Source organism: Lonchura striata, chromosome 1, assembly GCF_050655825.1.
Source record: "Lonchura striata isolate lonStrDom1 chromosome 1, ASM5065582v1, whole genome shotgun sequence".
Lineage (NCBI taxonomy): Eukaryota > Metazoa > Chordata > Aves > Passeriformes > Estrildidae > Lonchura > Lonchura striata.
In genome coordinates this window covers 30,912,362-30,934,548 of record NC_140703.1, presented here as the reverse complement: position 1 = coordinate 30,934,548, position 22,187 = coordinate 30,912,362, and the positions used below count along the sequence as shown (strand labels likewise).

Sequence of the window (22,187 nt, the reverse complement as noted above, 5' to 3'; positions counted from 1 at the left end):
AAAAGAAAAACAGATTACATTTTCATTTTGCACACAGGAATAACCACTTCTGTTGTTTCATGTGGATGGGTACATTAACATGAGTGTTTTTTTTAATGTCAGTATAATCCTGTGTGGCTGAATAGTTTAATTCCCTGTCACTTGCTGCTTTGTGTTATGCCTTGTGGGACCTTTTGGTTTCAGGTTGATTGTGGACTGTGGGATTATTGAAATGAAGGTGAGTTTTTTTTAAAATTTAAACAGATTTATTGCACTGCAGTATCTTTGAACGCAGTAAAGGAATTTTGTGTTTTCAACTCAAGTCAGAAAGTCTCAGTTAACAAATTTGAAGATGTTTTCATTTCAAATCGACCTGGCTTTGGCAGTCAGTTTTTTTGCTTTCTCACTCAAATGAAAAGCTTTCTGGAACTTTGAAAACTGTATCTGCTGCCTTGTTAAGTCAAAATGGATCTTTTAAAAATGGAACTCAAAACATCTTGTTAATATCTTCATGGTAGTAAATGTATAGTGAAGTGCTAGATACACTGCATATAATCTTTTATTGTGCATGTCCCCTTGCTAAAATGGCTTTCCAATAAACCTTGTAAATGCATTACTTGTTAATATGTTCAGCAGCATTTCCTCAAAAAAGAGGAAAAAAAAAGCACACAGTCATCAAACTTTTAAAAATTAGATGTCCAGCTCTGTGGCTCAGTGGATTTAGGTAGTAATACAGGACTGATGTGCCAGATCAGTCAGAGGTAGCACCAAGTGTCAGGTAGTTCTGTTTCTGTTAGTGGTCGGTTTCTTTATGCAACCAGAAATAGACTTCCTTGGTTTTTTTTTTCCCCTATGGGTTTTTTTTTAAATGTAAGGATCAGGAGCCTGGCAAGCTGATGTTGGCCGGGTTTTAAGTATATATCTTAAAAAATAGGTACTTTTTTTGTAAGGACAGAAGATCTTTCTGAATGTTACCTGGAGAGAAAATCAATGTACCCTGGAGATTTGACAGAGGTGTCTCAACATTGTTCAGATATATCGCCCACTATGTATTCCCCCCTCCTTTTTTTTTTTTTTTTTTTTTTTTGCCTTTGAGCAATATTAACGTTTGTAATCTTGTCTGTAATATCACATTCCATGTTGTGCGATGTTGTTTGTCTTTCAGGTCTTGTATTAATTATTTTAAGGTTACTCTTATTTTTAAGCAAGAGCCAGTCCAACTTGCCAAGTGGTCTAGAGCTAGAGCATGCCAAATTAGCTATAGATTAGTTGGGTTAGTACTTGTTTTGATATTTCACAGGGATATAAAAGTGCTAGAACAGAAGCAATTGTGAATTAAGGCTTACCACTGGGCAGGGAAAAGCCCTAAGAGGACTAGGAAGCCTGCAAAATAAAGCAGATTTGAAAGATATGGAAATGGGCAGCAGTTCCATGAATAAGTCCATTTCTTAATTTCAATTTTTAACAGAAAGTCTCCTAAAGTCTGAACCCTGTTTCAAGGGTATACATTCTATTCATGTTTGACTACCATTCTTATGTTGCATTTGAAGCTCCTTTAATCTTCTGGCTTTCTGGATAGCAGAGGGTGATGGTGTCTTTTCTTCTCCATTGTTGTTGTATGCTGGTTACCCTAGGAGTGTGGATCCCTGCTGCTTGGCTGCTGCAGCTTTCATAAACCACAGAAAATGAAATACGCAGGATTGTTTTGTTTCCTTGTTAGGGCTGGAGCAAAACTTACTTTACAGGTCTTTGCAAACACTGTAACCGCTGATTTTATAGTGACTGTGAGATGTGTTTCCTAATCCGCTCTTACAGCTAGATAGAGGTAAGCAGAAGTCTTGGAAATTGGCTGTGCTTTGCTTGAACAATAGCTTTTTGTAGTTGAGATGATTAAATATCCTTTCCTGTAGATGTCCGGAGCTTTACAAGAGTCTGAGGACAGAGAGGAAGTAAAACCCCGGTCCCTCAGATGATATGGGTGTTCCTTCTGATGGGCATTCCCACAGACCCATGTAAGCCAGTATGGTTTGTCACATAGTTTTGCATTAGAAGTTGGTACAACCTCATCAAAGTGTTTATTTGGCTGAGCTGACTTTTGAGAAACAGGAGACAGCAGTGAAGAGAGAAGTCAGTCTGTTGATTTCCTTAATTTTTCTTTATGTCTCAGATAACACTGTCAACAGTATAGAGACTTGGTGGATGAGTTGTCATCTCTGTAGGATGATGCCAAATGTAGGGTTTTGCTCTAGAAGTTTTTCCAGGGAAATAGCATTAATCCCAGGTGATATTTTTATCATTCTATGCTCTGTATTTTTCATGGTTTTATTAGGAAGGGCTTTTGTTGTCTGTCCTTCTGTCCTGTCCAAGAAAGTTGACCATTTACTTCCCCGAGATTTAAATACTTCTGTTAGCATCCTGACTTGTTGCCTGTGAATTACCAAAAAGCAAATCAGAAAGACTTTCCAAAATCTACACTTCTTAGGGGAAAAAAACCCAGACACATTTGTGGCCAAAATACTGATTTTTTTTTTTATTTTTTTTTTTTTTGAGAATGTGTTGATGAGAGCAATGAATGACCAAGTGCTGCTTTCAGATTGGCTTTTTTAATTGGATAGGTTTTCTAGTCTCACACTGAAGAGTGTCAGAAGGTGATGTATCCTGTAATCAGAGCTCAGTGAATTGCTCAAACATCTGTCCAGACTGTGCTGTAGGTATTTGGCCTGATGTCAAGAAGTGTGATTGTGAGGAAACTTCTTCTCTAGGACATGTAGAATCTCGTAGCAGAGTCAGTAAACAAACTCAAATCTCCTTGGAAGTAAAGCTTTTGTGCATTTCTTCCCTTGAATAATTCCAGCTTCTCTCGCTGCTTGACAGTGCCATTTCTAACACGAGTTGTCCTTTCAGGGCTGATGATGCCTCTTGTATCTTTTCTGTGTCTCTGTGGCAGCAATCTAAAGGAGAGACAGCAGTGTGACAGCACAGCAGAGCTCCCAAGTCTGCCTCCAGTGACTCCTTTCCTTCTGACAGCTACCTCAGTTAGGAAATGTACTCTCATAGTATGGCAAATTGTGGTATTTTGATAATTTTTTATCACAATGTTTCTCTTCAAGCTCTTATTCTGCCTTAATTTTCAATTCTTCCCCTTCTGACCTATTCCCATTGTGAGGTAGAATGTCACATATAGATCTACACTTCTGAAACACATTATTTTCCATATAATTGCCCCTATATCCAAAGAAGGAAAGTCTGTCTCTAATAGGCCTTAATAGCAGTAGTGTATTTGGTAATCTTATTTTCATTATGTATACATGGTACATATATGCTATTACATGTATAAAAATATGGATTTTATACATTTATGTAATTATATATCTTTTGATTTATAAGGGCTGTATTTTTACATCTTGGTACCTCTGACGTGTGGAATATCCAAGAGTATTAGTCACAAGGTTTTCCTTCTGGCAAAGCCCTTAAGTCTAGTGACAGTGATAGCTGATTTAAGAAGTCAGGGAGTTCATTTTTATTCCTATCTAGATGATTGCTTGGGACAAGGTAGGTCATGGCAGTAAGTGACTCTGTATGTCCCAGTGTTTCAGAATTCCTTTGACTTGATGACCAAGGAGAAATGCAGAACTTCTTATTTCCCTAAAAATGTGTGCTTAGAATACATCCACATTCGGTACGGTTCTTGTCTTAATCAGCAAAAAAATTTGGGATCATGTATGCCCTATCCAAGAATAGTGGGTTTAATTTTGCTAAAATTTGTTTTTATGCAGAAAGACTGAGAAGGAGAAAGTGTCATATGGTGCTTGAGTGGTGATGCACAAAAGCCCAAGAAATATACCATGAAAATTCCTTACCAGGTCTCCAGAGGTTTTTCTCTGTAGCCAGGAGTATCAAAAAATGTGGACAATGCCGTGCTATCTTTAGGAAAGAAAAGATGGGTAGAACATTTCCATGACAACCACCACAGATTTTATCCAGAAGTAGCATTAATTTTGACAATGCAGAGGAGATCCAGGGTTTGCTATTTGCTGCAAGGGTGATCTTGAAGTAACCACGGAAGGATTTTCAGCTAAATCACACCAAAGCTGCTGAAGACCAGAGAGACAATTTGAAATTGTTTTGCTTCTGTGGTTTAGTCTGGGGAAAAAGCTACATCCTCAAAAATGGAGGAGGGGATTTATAGCAAACAATCCTTGGATGACTGTAACACTAACATAGAGTTGTTACATTTTTAGTCCTAAAAAGCCATTGTGTGCTCACACATTTAAGTAGGTCCAAAGATGCTGTCAGTATGTGTAGGCTGAATGGAATCTTTGATGCACTCATTGAATTTTTCACCAATGGTCAGAAAACCAGTAAAAGAATGCTAAAGAAAGGATTGATTTTAAGATACATTCAGGATGTAAGAACTATTTTTAGAAAATAACTATGGGTTTAACAGTTATAGAGATTAGACAGGTGTATAAAATAGGTATGTGGCTATGTCCTGGGATTTTATTTACTACCAGTGATGGCCTAGTATAAAATAAAGTATTGAACCCATCTCTAGTTGGATTGATAACTTGTCAATGATGAAGAGAATTTAATCTTTTCACCTTTGATGAAAGAAACTCTTCCCAGTCATTTGGTGGTTGGTATTTGTACTCCCAGGTAAAAGACATACTATTTTGAAAGGATTTTAAGTGTACAGTTTACTCATGAAGTAGAGGAAAGGGTTAGTCAGCCAAGTGAGCTGTCTTGAAAGTCAGGAATAAGCATAACCAAAACCTGCAGCTACAGATTGTAGAGGGCGTAAGAAAGATAATACCTGTGAAGCTGTTGGGTAGTAATACCTGTTACTGTTGGTCTGCAGTAAAGTCAGAGAAAGAATTCAAGTAAATCCTGTACCTGTTTTTTCAATAAGTGAAACAATGATTTAGGTACAACAGGAGGGGCTAAGAGAACTCTGAGAGGAAAATGGAATTTATTATCTTAAAGACAGAAGCAAAATTAATTGAAAGAAAATCATTATGCAGACTGGGAGATTGGGAGGAAACTAGGTTAATAAGTACAGTAAGGAAGAATACACTTAAGGAAACCTACTTATGATGAAGTTGGTTGTATCATTGATGTTCAGAAACATTGGAACATTATATAGAGGCTCCATAATAGAAATTAAATGAAATTTAGTATTAAGGGATGAAGATGTTCGCTGTCAAGATTTCAGTTAAATTAAGAACTTGTAAGTATTGAAAGTGAAGGTGTGAAATGACCACAGGAGTTTATCAAAGGAGTTATTTGTGTCCTGAAATCCCAAACAAAGGCAAATAGTGTCTTATGATTTGGAGAAGACGGACTTCAGACAAAAATAGAGAATTATTAATAACACTGTGGAAGGCCTGAGATATTATCTGGGCTGTAGTGTATGCCTGTAGTGTATTCATGGCCAGGGACAGAATGATCAGAGTCTGCAAAGCCATTTTCCTGTTAGGAATGTCCTTCTTGCTCATGGTTGTCCACCTGGTGTTTGAATTCAACTTGCTTATTCTAAAATATATAAAATGCTTTGTTCAAAATATTTTAGGAATGAAAGAAATTTTGAGTGTTTGTTGACTGAACTTTTTACAGTTAAAATCCCTGGCTTATTCAAATAGTATGTGTGTTTAATACACAGGTAGTAGTCACTTAAACTAAAAATGTGAAGAACTTATAATTGCCAAGTAAACTGTAAGAAACAAGAACACTTGAAGCTCAGACGTGTAAACACAGGAAGAAATGGGTCTCAAAGCTGTTAAGAAAGATGTAGGGAACTTCTGGTGATGTGAGGTTTATCTTTTTGTTGTCCTTTTATTAGAAAAAGGCCATTTCAGGAGAGCCTTTTCAGCAAAATTAGGCTGCTGAATTGCTTACCTCTATGCTCAGGTTGTTCATGTTGCATTCGGTGCAATCTGTGATTGACTGACAATCAGCGTAGTAGTTCTGTCTCCCTGAACAGTTTTTTAAATCTCAATTGTCAGAATACAGTAACACTTGATGTCCAAAATGTTTTCTGTGAAAGTCAGTTCTGATCGTCAGAATTCTTATAAATGGTTGTCAGGTAGTAGCAACTTGAAAAGAGGCTCTAACAAGAAGCATATTTGAGTATTTATTATTATTATTTTTCTCTTACAACTCTTTGTGCTAACTGAAAGAAGAGGTGTTAGAGTAGACTCAATATACATTTGATGTATTTTAAAGAGGAAACCTAAGCTGTTGAGAATCTGTACAGACTTGTGTTGCTTCATTTTAAAGTAGAAGATGCACAGGAGATCATTTATCATCTGGTGGTTCTGTGCTTATGGAATTTGAGGTAGGTAGCTTATTTAATACAACACATTAGAGCATTTGAAAGAGATCTTTAAAAGTCCTGTAGAGTAACTTTTTATATAGTGCAGCTTCCTAAATTCTCATGTTGCAGGATTTACAGTGTGTTGGAGACCCTGCATCTCTGTGAAGATGCATGGAAACACTGACGTGTTGAGAATTTGTTTCCCAAACTCTTTTGGATTTAAAAGGGATGATGTAAGGAGAGAAGTAGCAGCAGAATGGAGCACTAAGAGTAGAGACCTGATCCACACCCATTACTTTCAGGGGAACAAGTTCTTTCCACACAGTTCTCCACCTACTGCTTTATGCTAAGTGACTCCAAAGTGTGGTGTTGTACATTTGCAAACCATCATGGGCAGCTATAAATGCTGACCCACTGAATTATGTAAGACGCATGGAAATCACAGACTGCAAAAAGGCCCCTCTGCATAAACAGTGGCAGGATTAGGGATTGGGGGTGGGGAGGAGGGGAACAACAGCACTGCTTTCTTTGCAGGACTGAACATTTTATGTGGTTAAACCTGTGGTTAAACCATCTTCACCTAAATTTTTTATTTTCGTTTCAATTTCCTTGTAGGCTTTGTCTGGATAGAAAGAACACAGTGTTTCTTCAACAAGATTGTGTTGAATTAACTTAAAATGTTGGATATGAAGTGCAAAAAAAAAAGCCCCTGTACTGACATGCAAAGTAAATTAAGCTAAAAAGCAGCTAAGACATCTTCACTTTTGAGTAAAAACAGGAGTATGTAATTTGGCTAATTCTCTGTGTGGAGAAATGTTAAAATTTTTTGGTATAGTTTTCTTTTTAGCCCAGGCTATATACTCTGCCTTATAGACCTTAGTTCTTAGTAAAATATTTTACTTACTCTCCGATGCCTCAAAATGATTAAAGTTTGTTTGACTAATGTAAAGAACTGACACGGCAAAGTTATAATTCTGTGAAGTTTTACTTTCCACCTTCTAAATTGTAGTAGAAGTTAGGTGATGGAATAAAGAGGGGCAGTGGCTGGAAGTTCATGGCTACAGAGTTTAAGGAGTGGACACAATATAAAATGATGTGTTGTGAAGAGTAATTTTGTCTTCTTTTTTAAATTGCATTTTGAAGGAATCATGACGACCTCAGGAAAAGAGAATTTCCGGCTGAAGAGCTACAAGAACAAATCTCTAAACCCTGATGAGATGCGTCGCAGGCGGGAGGAAGAAGGTCTTCAGCTACGGAAGCAAAAGAGAGAGGAGCAGGTAATTCACAGCAGCTGAGATATCTGTGACCAGTCCTTTAAACAGTTCTGTCTCGCAGTGTCTCTGACTCTATGCTTCTCCCTAACCCCTTCTTACTTGTTCCTGCCTTCCAAATTCATACACAGTCAGTCTGAAATCAGAATTACTTGCACACTTCACTGCCTCTTCTGCAGGCTCTACAAGACGTAGTGTGAGTGCTCCTCATTCATGCAAGTGTGATATTGGCCAGAGCAGCTTGAGGGTTTGAACAAAACTGTCTGACCAGTAGCTGTTGCTTCTCCAGGTCTTCTCATGACATCTTAAACTGGGTACCTTCTCTAAGTCATTCTTAGAGGCCAAATTCTGCTCATCCCAGTATAATAACCTATGTATGATAATCCTCCAAAGCCCTCTTTGCCACTGCAACTGGACAGTCAGAGGCCCTGCAGGTGTTCTCTGAAGATGTGTAACACACAATATTTATCAGGAATTTGAACCCCAGCATCCTCTGCAAGAAAGCAGTGGTGTGGAAGCTAGACAGCTTGTAGATGGAGGCAGATAGTGAAGAAGAGAAGAGGATATCAGTGAACGTTCTCCAGAAATGTTAGGAACCAATATTTTAGCACATTGCTATATTCATTTACTCCGCGGCTAAGCTTTCTCCATGTGCTTTCAGTTGAAGTCCTGTAGCCACTGAACTGTCTGCTCTCAGGTGATAGCATATGTAGTTTTTATAGAAGCCTAATGCAACATGCTGTGTATATATTGGTTATGTAATATATATTAAATACATATATATATGTTAAATACTTTCTCTCTTTAGTTGTTTAAACGCCGAAATGTTGCAACGGCTGAGGAAGAAGCGGAGGAGGAAGTGATGTCAGATGGGGGCTTCCATGAGGCTCAGATGAACAACATGGAGATGACTTCTGTAAGTGATGAGAAATGAATACAGTGTTGGATAAAGCTGGACAAGTCTCTTGTGCAGTGATGTGATGGAAATGAAATTCCAGAGTGATGTGAAGAATGCATTCAGAGATGGACAACTCTGAAACATCCATGTCAATGAACCACCCTGAAACAGATTACATGAGAGAAAAATGCCAGGGGTATATAGTGAGTGGTTTTTCAGAGGATATGTGCTCAAGAAAATGAAACAAAATGTCATTGTCCTGGCAGGCTGATCACTTCCTGGATTTAGTGTTCACCATTATGGGTGATTCTGTCAACTGTTGCCCAGAGTTTTTTTAATCTGAAATTCATACTGCTTGAAGCATGTAAATACTAATCAGGCAGTGTGTTATTGCAATTTACAAAGTTAAAAAGGGGCTCAGTGGAAATCTTTCTTAGCAGACTTTCAAGTGGCACCATTTTTAACCTAAGTGTTGGAAACACTGCTAGACCTAGTTTAAGTGTATTTATGAGGCCTTGAACTCCTTTCTGTGCTAGAATTAAAAACTACAGAAAAATACTTCTTGTGGGAATCAGACATTTTACTTTCTCTCTGGAAAGAAAAATGGCTAAGGTTTCAGTTCTACAACAGAAAAGTTTAAGGAAAGTGCAGTTCTCATTTAAAAGTGTCAGTGATCTTCACAGTGTCTATGTTCAGAGTATGCAAGTGATGTTTCAGTAGAAATCAGGCTGAGCTATTGGTGGTTATATGAGCCTTGAAAATTACTGAGAATTTAAGCATAAGAGAAATGCTTATAAACATTGTGGTAGATCAGTAATAGAATATATGGTTTTACTCTTCAAGATACTATTCAAATATCAAGGTGAGTCCTAAAAACCATTAATCTTGTGTGGAAGCTTATATTAAACAAATAGAGAGTAAAAAGTGAGGAAAGGATTTTGCCTAATTGATAGATAGTGTCATTACACAGTTTGCTATGTTAAATGCCATTAATTTCAGGCTCTTAACAGTTGGAGCTGTTGGCTGTTACAGACAACGCTTAAGTATTTTCAGCACTGTCATCTGTCTCCTTGTCTGTCTAAGGGTTTGTATCAGCTTTATCTGAAGATTAGATTAGAAGTGGAAGAAAAAAATCTGACTTTCCTTATGCTTTTTTACATGGGTACATGTGTAGTGAACAGAATGTCAGATTTTACCTAGCATAAGAAAGGTTACTGATTTAATTTATTTATATTATTGGAAACCATCACTATTATGGTAAATTTAATACCTCTACTTGATTTTGATAACAAGCATTAGGGTTTGACTGTTCTAGAAATGACAAGTCCTATAGATTTTAGTGTAAGAGAGTGAGTCAAAATGTACATGTTAGGGAAATCTAAATGCTAACATAATTACTTTTTATTGAAGCTGACAATTTTACAATTATTTTAGAGGAAGGGAGAGAATACCAGTGAAAAATTCTGAAGAGTAATTTTCTTGCCATATATTCAGGAAAATTTTAATTTTGGCTTTCAGTAAGACAAAGTTGCATTTGAGAATGATGCTGCCTTACGTAGATGTACATATATAATGATTCCTTTGTTGTCCATAATGGTTTTACCTAAGTTGTTATCCAATAAGAAATAAACTTTATACTGGTTTAGTAAATGTAACCTGTTTGTTGCTAATTCCAGATTTTCCCCCCTTTTCTTCTCTATCACCCTCATTCTTTTTCCCCATGTAAATTCTAGAGTGCAGTCATCACTGCTGATATGATTGAGATGATTTTCTCCAATAGTCCAGAACAGCAGCTCTCAGCCACCCAGAAGTTCCGAAAGCTGCTTTCTAAAGGTAAGGGCTGAAATTACTTAGAGAAAAATGTAGAAGCCTCTCTAGCATGTGGTTTTACTTTGACAGCAGTAAAAATTGAGTTTCATGCTGAAATTTGTGGATCAAGCTCTTGCTTGACACCGTGCCAGCTTGATGTATACAATAGTCACTTACTTTCTTGAAATCTGTCCTGAGTGTTGCAGATGTGAGATCTCCTCTTGGATGGAAGTTTAAATTTTGTAGGCAGCGTCTCTGTGGCCCAAACATACTGATATGCCAAAGGTGCTTTGCACGTGTGCATGCCAGAGTGACTGCACAGAGCTGCTGCTCTGAAATCAGTTTGTCTAAACTACTGAGTGCATCAGTGCTCTAAATCATGTTATCTTATTACCTCAAAACTCAGGAGTTTTCTTATGTTGGCAGATAGGAATCCGTTGCCTTTTAGTGAAGTATTGTAGAAAAAGAGCACACTCCCAAGAAAAGAGCAGTCAGTATATCACTGGATAGTGTCTTGATGCAGTAATTTGAGAATTTCCTTACAAAGAAATCAATGGATCTAACTTAACTTTTTGTTTTAAACAGAACCAAATCCTCCAATAGATGAAGTCATAAGCACACAAGGAGTAGTGGCCAGGTTTGTGGAGTTCCTGAAGCGGAAAGAAAACTGTACATTACAGGTATAAAAATATAAATGTATCTGCTTTCCTAGTTTAGGAAGGCATTTGGTGATGCAAATTAGATAGGAGAAAAATGAGTGATTTGTTCAGCTGTACTTCCTCTCTTTTTTCACTATGTTAAAAAAGCTATTTTATCTTCAGAATTTCTGACAAGACCTCTGGGAATAGCACAGGAGAGAGAGTGAGAGAGATGTCTGACATGCATTGCATGACTGATAGGATGGGGTCTGCAGCAAATACTGAATTTGAGATTTGGAACTCAACAGATGAAAAGCTATTAAACAAAACTTTGATGTTTGTCTTCTTTGTACAAATTGAAGGCAGTTTTAAATCTTTAGAATTAGGATTTAAATTTTTGGTTAAAGTGAAAAAAAAGTTTAGAATTAGAAATAAAATCTGTAGTGATAAACACAGAAAGCTGGAAACCTTACTGTGGTTTGAAAAAACTGAATTATATGTGCTACAATGGTGGTTAATTTTCTTGACCTTTGTCTTATTTCCAGCTGTGTGTTTTTCTGGTCAATCTTTCTTGGCTAATAGAAAGTGAAAGAAAACAAATTACCTGGTTAAGAAAAAAATATGTTAACATATAACCATTAAATACAGCACATAGAATCAGTGTTCTTTTAAAATGCATAAGGCAGCAGGTTTGTGAATGCCATGTGAAATCCAAATTTTGTTGACTGGATCTATGCAAAACTTTAGGTTTTTTTACACATTAGAGAAAGCATTTACAGGTATTATTTTTCAGATTGTTATCCACAGAATTCCAGAGGTCTGTTAGCTTCCTTTGAGGAGTCGGGACTGTAACAAAGAATATGTATCAGATTTGTGCTGGTTGGTTTGTAGCCCCAATGGAAGATCTGTAAGCTATCTCTTGTAAAAAAAAAAAAAAAAATTGAATGCCTTTTATTACTTATTGGGGTCAAGCATAGAAACCTAAGGCAGGCAAATAAATGGAAGCAATTCTTGTGGCCTTATTGGTGTAACATTTATTGATATTTACATGGAAATGGGGAAAATCAGTCAGAGTGGAAATGTGCAAGCTTGTCCTAAAGGGGTTTTAGGAAAGCGGTGAAAATAACAAGCTTGAGTATGTTGCTCTTGATATTCCATTCTGCCTGGGTTATTTTCCATCTTGGCAATTCTCTCTGCCTGCTTGGCAATTTAGTGTCTGCAGGTAGAACTTTCTGCTGTGATCAGTTGGGAAGTTCTCTGGAACTCACCTTTTAATGTTTTTATTTGCTCTGTTATTGTTTCCAAAAATATTCCTTTGGGTTTGGCATTCTAGGCATTTCTAACTGTAGCCTAACCTAGAAGGAAAGGATTTTCAAGTTGTTCCGAGACAGTGAAGTGTAATTTATACTGCTTGTATGGTGGATTGAATATGCAACTTTCATGTTAATGAACTTAGAACTTTATGGGAATTTATGGTCTGTTTTTCTTATATGTTTTCAGTGGAATATCCTGTAAAAACTAGGCCTCTGAGATCAGTAATAGGAAGGCCTAATTTGTTAGGAATTCCTTAGTCTTGTTTTTACTTAAGGTAAATGGAAGACTTTAAAAAGCTCCCCTGTTCTCCAGGGTCAGTTTAGCCATACATGAGCAAGTACATTTGTCTCATGTGGAGAGAGGAATCTTACAAAAGAACAGCACCACAAAGATATCTTTGCCATTAATGTGACTGCTCCTTAGTTTATACATCCTGGAGCATCTGGTGTCCACAGAGAAGAAGGAAGAGAGAAACTGTCACTCTCTAACCTTTCTGTGACTTACACTGGAGACAGTGTGAGTCTCCAAGCTGTGAATTGTTCAAGCTGGTGGTACCACTAGGAAGCTGGAGGACAAACTTTAAAATATGGATAAGATACCTCTGGTTTAAAAATGAGTTATGTTATAACATACCCCAGAACACTGGATACTCCAGAGAAAGTAGAATTACAGGAAAAAACATTTTACGTTGGCCTTAGGTTCTGGTCACACTGTTTTGCTTCTTGTTCATTAATGGTGAATCTTACAATTTTGACTTTATCTGTTTCTTCTTTGTTTTGTAGCCCATACTTTGTGCATTGCAGTGATGCATTTTGGAATTGTTTATTCTGATCACATTTTACTAGAATGTTCAGTTGATCAGAAGGGCGGGATTAATTGTATTGTATTAATTAATTGTATTTTCAAAACCAAAGTCTTTAACAACACTTAGAAATGAAAAGCCTTAGAAGTCTAGGCTTAATTCTTAAGTTCTTATTTCAGGCATATTTCAGGATTTGGTGGCAACTCCTTTGCAGGAGTTTTTGGTTTTGTAACTAAACCCTAAATATAAGTCCTTGCTGTGTCTCTTCAGACAGAGACAGATTGTTTTTGAAGATATGTCAGTGTTTCCGCTGGAATACAGCTGGATCAGTGTCTTTTGGTAATGTCAAAATCATTCTTAAAAAGTTAATGCTTTTGCAAGTTGGCATTAAAATAATAAATGACAAAACCTATTAAAATGCAAAGTGTTCAGGATCTCACTTTTTCTTCAAGTCATGAATAAAAACATGATACACTAATAACATTTGGCATCAGTACTGATCAGAATTGGAGAGAAGTACTTTGTGTTGTTTTTTAGAAATCTATTTTTATATGGTTTTTTTAATCTCTTCTAGATCTTTTATTTGCTTCATATCCATGAAGTTTTGTCAAACATTTTTTACTCTTGCATCTTCAGGAATATCACTGGTGATCCAGTGAATGCAGGTCTCATGTTGTGGGAAAGCTTTACATTGTTTTGTGTACAGGTTCTTAGCCAGTAAGAAAGGTAAAGGTAACATAAATGCATAGCAAAAAAGGAAAAGTTTGAAAAGCCACGCCAAACCTGATGTTCTCATAAGGAACTGCTGCAAATTTTTGTTTCAAGTGATAGTGATAACTCTTAAATACATGATTCTGTTTTTTTGCAAATTATCTGTTAATTAGTAATATCTTATGTTTCCCCTATGCCAAATCTATCTGTCAGATCTCTCTGGTTTTCAAGGACATTTAATCTCCATGTTTGGTGTGGCACAGAGAGCTCCTAGTAAACTGATTTGTATTTTGTTTCCCAGTTCGAAGCTGCATGGGTGCTGACAAATATTGCCTCGGGAAATTCCCTTCAGACTCGAATAGTGATCCAAGCAGGAGCTGTCCCCATCTTCATAGAGCTGCTCAGTTCAGAGTTTGAAGATGTACAGGAACAGGTAAAGATTGAGAACCGTGTTGAATTTTGTGTGTGTTAATTTGTGGAATTGGAGGCTTTTTTGTTTGACTTTTTGTTTGGTTTGTTTGTTTGATGTTTTGTTGGTTTTTTTTCCCCCTTCTCTGAAAAGGCACAAGGCTATCCTGTAAGAAAGCCTTTAGAGAAAATGCAGTGCTTAGTATGTGTTAAGTTACCTAAGCAAGTATTTTTCTCTTTCTGGAAATTATAAACTTAACCATAGCTAATGAGGTAATTAATTTTGCTCTATAACAGGTTGGTATATTTTTGTCTATTGAGGAATTCAGGGAGCCTTGTTTGAATAATTGCTTTAGATATGAGAAGTTCATGCCTGTTTCTCCTGAAGATGAAGCATGAGTAGAAATTATAGCTTGTTCTCCGCGTTCCTTGCAGCATAGACAAATATTCTTCAAGGCCCACAAGGATCAGTATAAACCACAGACCAAACATTGAATTCAGTAGATTCCAGTTGAGGTCTGTAACTTGTATTTAAACAAGGATGTACTTCAGACATATAATCTTGCTTTGAAGACTTAGAGTGAATGAAACATTAATGATGTTAACAAATTTAGATTCAGCCAATCTTAATCCTAACTTGAAAATATATACCTTTACTATACAAATTTGACTAGCTTTGGGTCCTGGTATCGCTTTTGTTACATTCTTTACTCCATTAGTAAGTTCTGTGTTTTTTCCTATGGCTACTTGCAGACCATGGCTTAGGTTTTACTTGAGTAAATGAAATTAAGCACTGTATTCTTATTTTGAGAATGTTTCTGTGGTGGTTGGTTTGTTTTTTGGTGACCTCTTTCTGAACATTTCTTAGTTTCAGTATCTTTTTGTGGTGGTGAAATGACAAGCACTGGCTATTCCACTAGCACCCTTTCAGCACTGTTGTTTGCAGAGATAGTAGCTCATTTTCACTTCTGCTCGATATATGGTGTGTAAATATCCAGTGTCTTTGTGGACTCTGCCACAGAAGCTGGCTGTGAGTTCAGGTTAAGCTGATTATCCAATATGATCCATTGTTCTTTTCAGAGTCACTGACTTCCAGGGTTCAGTTCTCCATCCTGTAAGTGTGACCTCTGTTCTGTGTTCCTAGATATCTGACCTTGCATTTGGCTGAATTGAGATGCATGATTGGAGGAGTCCCAACTCATAAACATTGGACTGCTTTGTGTAACTTTCCTTTCTTTCCTGTAGCTTTCTTGGCTCAGAGTGTACCACCTGTACTTAAGGTTGCCTAACATTTTCCACAAGGCAGATTTTTTTCTTAGTTGCTTTTAGCTTTCAAGTTACTCCACTTTCCATTTTCAATGTTCTGTCTCAGACTGAATTATTGTTGAGAAGGCTTTTAAAGAGGAATGGAATTCAGGTATTTGAAAAAATGTTAAAGAAAATAAGTATTTTTTGTCCATTACTTTAGCTTTGAGGAGTTGAGTCTGCTGTTGTAGAAATTAGAAATGTGATAGGGAATTTGGCAAAATGGCAGATAAATGCTGTGTTCTGCCTGTGTGAAAATCCATCCAGACTTAGCTATATGGATTTTTTCAGATTTTGTAGTTTGGGGGTTGAACTGAATAGTATTGCTTTCCAAATTCAGCTGTCACTTGAAGAGTGCTGTTCCTGCAGAATGTTTGGTGCTCTGTATAGAGTAAAGGCTGTTCTTAGTTTTTCTTCTAATGATTGATCTTCTGTGCAAGAGCTAACTTGCTTTTTTTGTTAGGTTGTTATAATCCCTGCTGATGTTCAGAGAGCAGGTGGGAAGAGCAAACCTGTTTAGATTAAGTTGTGCAGCCTTCAATCTTTAAATGGGTGAATTAACAGAAGACCTTAGGGGCTGCAGTTAAGTAGTTTATCTGACTCGTTCCCCTCTCCCTGCCTCCTAATAAACTGCTGACATATTAAAATTCAGATTGCAGGCAGGCAGAGAGGCTTGGTTGTCATTAATGAAAAATATTCTTCCATGCTGTTCAAGTGCTGCCAAATTCATGATCTCTCTCTTACTGGTAATCTCCAAGTAGTAGTTACAGATTGCTCTGTAATAAGCTGTGCTGAAGAAGGAAAATGTCCCATGGCAAAGTGTTACTTGCACTGTTTCATCATGGGTTTCTGTGCTGCAGCTCTGGAGATTGCAGCCCTGCTCACAGCTGACATGGGGTTTAATGCTGGCCAACAAAAGAGGAATTCTGCTCGGCCCCAACAGCTTTAAACACTTCACCATAGTATCATCTGAAACAAAAATTAGGAGCATATAAGCACTGAGAAGATAGCTCTTGTACTTCTGTATTACAGGATAGCAGTAGTACACAATTGCATAGTATTTTTCCAGATGAGACTTGTCTCATTCAGTGTATGCACAGATTGTTGCCCTGGTAACAGATGAGTGGGTAGTAAAGGAGGCTTTTATTTGTCACACTATGACCCTGTTTGTTAAAGTTGGAACAAATTATAGTACATGGGAGGACAATAGGGAAGAAATTCTTACAATTAAGCCTGATAGTAGGTTTGTGAGAAAAATGTTTCTACTGCTTAGTGTCTGATGTGGGGTGATTTCCTTCTCTCAGTTTTCAGTAAGTGGGTACTTGTTCTGGGGTTTTTTAAAGCTCAAGGTGAAATATTTCTTTTTCATTTTGTAGTTGAGGACAACTCAGCAGTGATTTTTGTGGTTAGGCCTGTGTTCTGAGCAGGTCTGATCCTGGAGTTCTCAAGTTAGATTTCTGAAACTGGGTGATATTTGGCTACAATTTATTCTAAAATAATCACCCTAATTATGTCTCACAGTAGTACTGTGAAGATTATTATTTGCAAGCAACTGCATTTTCAACAAATCACAAAAATACAGGAAACTACAGAAAATACAACAACATGCTCAGGGCAGAGGGGCCAGAAACTAACCCTGTAATCAATCATATAGTAAAAGATGAAGAGATAAAGAAGTATTGAAGGCTGTGTTCTAATTGGGATAGCAATTCTTTAGAAGGAAATGTTAGGTGATAACATTATTTTGAATATGTAGCATGGCATAAACAAATAATATGTATAATTTCTTGCTTATTGGCTAGTCATTACCCACTGTTTTTGTTTTACAGTAGGTCAGTTTTAAAGATGTATGTGTTTACTTTGTCTTTTATTGCTAACTTCCCTTAGCAGTAATTCAGGAACAGATATCAGTGTACCTTATCTTCTGATCACAATGTTCCCAACATGTATTTTTCATATCTATAAGCCAGTTTTAATTTTACACTTTTTTCCTTTGCATATGCTAGTTTCTGGGTCTAGTGAAGAGTCTAAGTCAGCTGTTTTATAGAAGTCTGTTAGGCAATCTTTATAGCTATATTTAATAAGCAACATGTATGTTAATAGAATCATTCCTTACATCCTTTTACAAGATCTGTTTCCCATTAAGCTGTGCAGGCCTTATTTAATTAGCCTACCATCCTTTAACTCTTTCATTGCTTGTATTATGTGTCAGTCAGTGGTCAGACCACTCTGTTGTCAGTGGTTAGACCATTTAGCATATATTTTTCCCATCAGAGAAATTGTATTTATCACAGAATCTACACCAGCATTATTTATGAAAAACACTGGCTACATCGCCCTTCTCTCCCCTTTTCTGTTTTTGGTGTACTGATTTTTAGGTTTAGTCAGTGTCAGATGTCCTAGTCCTTTTCCACTTACCACAGTGTATTTCTTCCAAAAGACATCTAGAAATTTTGATCTACCTGCCTGAAATTATTTATATTGAAAGACTCCATCAAAGCCTTTTAGACATGCTTAAGGTTGATGTGACTTTAGCAGTGTCTTAGCTGCAGTTCTTTCCTGATTTCCCTTGCTGTGGTACTTAAAACCCATGTGTCAGCTTGGGTTTCCTTGATGAATGTGGAATTTCCTTCAAAACCCATACTAGGCGTTGTGCTGCCTGTTGAGGAGGATGGCTGTTGTCTCACAGGGACAGGTGTGTGTCACTGTGCTCCGCTGGACAGACGGTGGCAGGAGCATCCCCAGCTGCCCTGTTCCTCTTTGAGAAAGTTTGTATTTCCAGCTGAGCCAACCAGTATGTTTCTCCCTCAGTATTTTTCCATTTCTAGTAGTATTGCTATTCCTTTTGGTAACCATCAGCTTGGCAGAGCTGACCTGTGAGTCTGGTGTCCAGGCTCTGTTTGGCTTTTACACCAGCAGTCCTATTAACAAGCTGTTGGTAATCAAAATCAGGACAAACAGTCAAGGTATGAGGATGTGCTACTTTCTCTGTTTGTCAGATTAGATATGAGAAGAAGGAGCTATAATCACCCCAGCCACTGAAAGAAAGATGTTTTCTGTGTTAGGACATAGTAGCAGTCATCACCTAGGAATGTGTCCTTCTGGTGTCCTTCCATGTGTTCACTTAGCCAATCACACTTGCGTGCAAGCTAATCTTCACCATCTTCATCTTAGCGTTGGATCCTTTTCCCAAGTCAGCATCCAAATGTTGAGAAAGGGTTGATTCTTTGTAATATTTCTTCTTCACTAAGAGGCAAATTGCACACTGTTGGTGATGGGTTAAGCACTTAGTTTAAATATCCAAAGAAATAATAGCTAAGAATCTTCAGAATCCAGGGGGCAGTGGAGAGTTGTCAAAAACCACATGGATTATTCACAGAAGGCACCATATGACTCAACAGTACTCTAAAAGACTTGCACTTTGCTTTTACTGACTACTGAAGTTGTCCAGCACTGGAGGAAAAAACACTAGAGTTCAGTGATGAGTAAAATAAATTGAAGATTTGCAACAAACCCTACTCTGCTGTTAGCAATAAATGGTAATTTATACAAGTGTATAAAAATAGGTGATGTAAATTAACAAGGCAGCATTTGCACTTTCAGTTTGCACGCAGCTTTTTACCTAAGATGTGGGTTAAAAAAAATCAGGCTACAAATCTTAAAATTCATGTCTTCTTTAAGTTGAGATTTAGATAGTAGAAGGTATTGAAATGGATTTTTTTTTAGTCAAATATTTTTTGATTGAATAAGCTCTAAAATTGAATGAACATGAAAACATTTAAGTTGTGTAGAATGAAACCAAAGCCAAAATGTTGTGGCAAGTATTTGCATCTTGAGGAGTGCGCAAAAGAAGAAATGGAAATAATTGAACATTATTCAATAGAGAAAAAAACCCTGAAGAAACTTGTGATTGTTCATATGTTTGTGGAAACCATGACAGAGCTTTGTATTTATGGCAATGTTTGATGAGAAGAGTTTGAATGAGCTTGACTCCATTCCTTACTTATCTGAAGAGCTAAAGTAATTCCCTAAGGAGAGACATCTTCCTTGTTGAATGAAACATTGCATATTTTTCTAAAGTCACCCCAGGACATGGTATTTCAATTAATTGGCATCTTGTGTGCTATCAGTGATTAGCAATACAAGGATTTGTTACGACATCTTCTCTTACCAGCTCCTGTGACAGCAGACCACACAGCCAGACTTTCCTTGCCTTAAAAACAATGAAGAATGGGAAAGCAGAGGTGCTATTTGACTTCTCTGGTCAGACTTTTTGATGTGAGATTTGCTGTTGCAAAACCAGTCAGTCATTCAGGGTCAGAATGGATTCTTGGATTAAGTGATTATCACTCTTGTCAACCGTAAAAATAGGTATTGCTGTAATGGCAGAAACAAAAACCACAGACAAATGAAATAGAGCTTCCTTGTTTTTTACCTGTGTAAGGGTGTCCAGACAAGGAAACTGTGCCTTCATGCAAAATCACTCACATCTTCAGTGAAAGAGAATTATTCGTTTTCCCTCCCAAAGTATTTTCAGAAGATGCACAAATTTATTTAGAACTTTCTGAAGTCTTTAGTTCATTCCTCAGGCTTCTCCTTGCTGTAGAAATCTAAGTATTGGAGTGAACAACAGTTGTGGCTCCTGAAAGTTCTGGCGTGATATTTTGCAGGAGGTAACATATATTCTGTCTCTTAAGCTAAATTTTCCTGGTAGCTGTCTTGTGTGCATTGAGTCCAATAGGCTGCCAGATCAAAGTTACACTTTTTAGATGAACTGTTGTCACAATAGTTGTAAAAAGAACAAGAGTTAGAATGAAAAATGATGATGAAGATCAGTTTTGGGAAAACATCACGTAGTTATAATGGCTGTGCTGTTTCATAGCACAGGTCAATAAAGTCTCGTGCCCTGCCTCTGACTGTGACTGAAAGCAGAAGCCTGGAAAACAGTAGAAAACAAACTAATCCTTCCGCGGAACAGTCGCCTACTCTCTTCACAACTTGTAATTTAATGGCTCCAATCCTATGCTGTTGTTGGTAGTAGTGGTACAGAGGAGGAGTCTTTATATTTTGTATCTAGCAAGCTGACATCTCTATCTACATTCTTTATATACTTCTGGTTTTAGTTGTATTCATTTTGCAGGGTTTGCTAGTGCATTTGGGCCTCTACAGTGATTGGAGTCTTGTTTTTTTATAGTAGCATCTTTTTGCCACCATTAAAAAACATCTTCCAAGAGAAACCCAATGCATTAAATTAATTGACACCATATTGGAAATTAATAAATACGTTTATTTCAGGTTACCAAAAAATTTCCTTTAGGTAAAAAGGTTGGCGATTCTGTCAGTTTTTTTAGAGGAGATTTTATTTTAAACAGGTATAGAGAGAGGGAAGAAGATATTTATTTTGTATGAGCAACTTGCTTTGTTCAATTGGAGGAATAGTTATACACTATAACTCATTTTATTGCAGCTAAATACATAGCCTTCAACTGAAGAGAAATTTGAGGAGGACATTCAGCTGCTATCCATGACAAATAGTATTGCTTTTGTCCTCTGTACGTAGATTTGGAAGTACTTCAGTGGTTGTGTAGATATGTGTCTGTAAAGCCAAAATCCAAATAAGCCAACCAGATACATGAGCAGATAGATACATGTATCTATTTAATAAGACACTTAGTCTTCTGCTAACTTGAAGTAAATAGCATATGTGAACTTCATAATTTTTCTTGTGTGACAAAATATTGCAATTTGCACGGAATTCATAAAATTGCTTTTATACTTGACATAGACTGTTTCTACTTTTTAAAGTTACAGCTCTCATACTAGTGGACAGTACAAAAAACACCACTTGGCCCAAAATATAAATCAAAACCACATAAATATTTTATTCTCAGCATATTACAAAAGATGGATTTTATACCACTTTAATTCTGGTATTTTTCATCTTCTCAAAATGAAGTTGGGGTAGCTGATGTCCAAGCCCTTACATTTTGCTATGCATATGACTTAATCAGCAACACTGGTTCTGTCTCATATAGTTTTATTTTAAAGAATTTATGTCCAGACCCACCCGAATTCTTTGATTCTGAATATTAATTTATCTTGAACATATATTCTAATTTTTATCTATGACTATGTAAACAATGCATACTTTTATGCCTTCGTAGTAAATACTAATACAGTCTGTTCCACACAAATATTTTTGGGTAGATACAGACTTACTTGACCTATGCTACAAATGTCTGGTTTTAAATTATGTGTGAACAAGGAGGGTAGAATTAGAATGTTCCTAAGCCTGTGGAGGTGAGCTCATCTCTTACATTGTGAGCAGAGCAAAGCCTGCACAATCTTTGGAGACATACGTTTGCTGTTATGGTGTTCTTAGATCTCCACAAATACTCCTGAATCATGTAATAAGCTTGAGTGTATTAATGTAATATGCATCCAGAATGCGTTCCCCTTCTGTGCATTGTCCAGGACCTAACAGAGAGAAGAGATTATCTCTCAACTCTAACACATATGTTAAACTGGTCAAATTTTGAGAATAAAACATTATTCTGTTTTTCATTGCAGGCAGTATGGGCTCTTGGCAACATTGCTGGAGACAGCACTATGTGCAGAGACTATGTTTTGGACTGTAATATCTTGCCCCCTTTATTGCAGTAAGTTTGTTTTAATGTGTTTTTCAGAATTTTGCTTGAGTGTCTGATATGACTAAAATTTGGGTTTTGCCTTGAAGAAT

At 36.9% G+C, this 22,187-nt stretch overlaps 1 protein-coding gene across 2 annotated transcripts in view; it reads left to right on the top strand.

Moving 5' to 3' along the window:
- KPNA1 (karyopherin subunit alpha 1) overlaps nt 1–22,187 on the top strand; it is a 50,343-nt gene that overhangs the window by 5,080 nt on the left and 23,076 nt on the right. Inside the window, exons 1-7 of one of the 2 annotated variants that reach the window (XM_085591936.1) lie at nt 6,264–6,313; nt 7,436–7,569; nt 8,372–8,479; nt 10,195–10,294; nt 10,856–10,950; nt 14,037–14,168; nt 22,019–22,107. In XM_085591936.1, the coding sequence (XP_085448062.1) occupies nt 7,441–7,569; nt 8,372–8,479; nt 10,195–10,294; nt 10,856–10,950; nt 14,037–14,168; nt 22,019–22,107 (653 nt within the window). In that variant the 5' untranslated portion in view covers nt 6,264–6,313; nt 7,436–7,440. Of the gene's footprint in view, nt 1–6,263; nt 6,314–7,435; nt 7,570–8,371; nt 8,480–10,194; nt 10,295–10,855; nt 10,951–14,036; nt 14,169–22,018; nt 22,108–22,187 lie in introns of those variants that run through there. The other variant, XM_077781250.2, reaches the window with a different exon arrangement.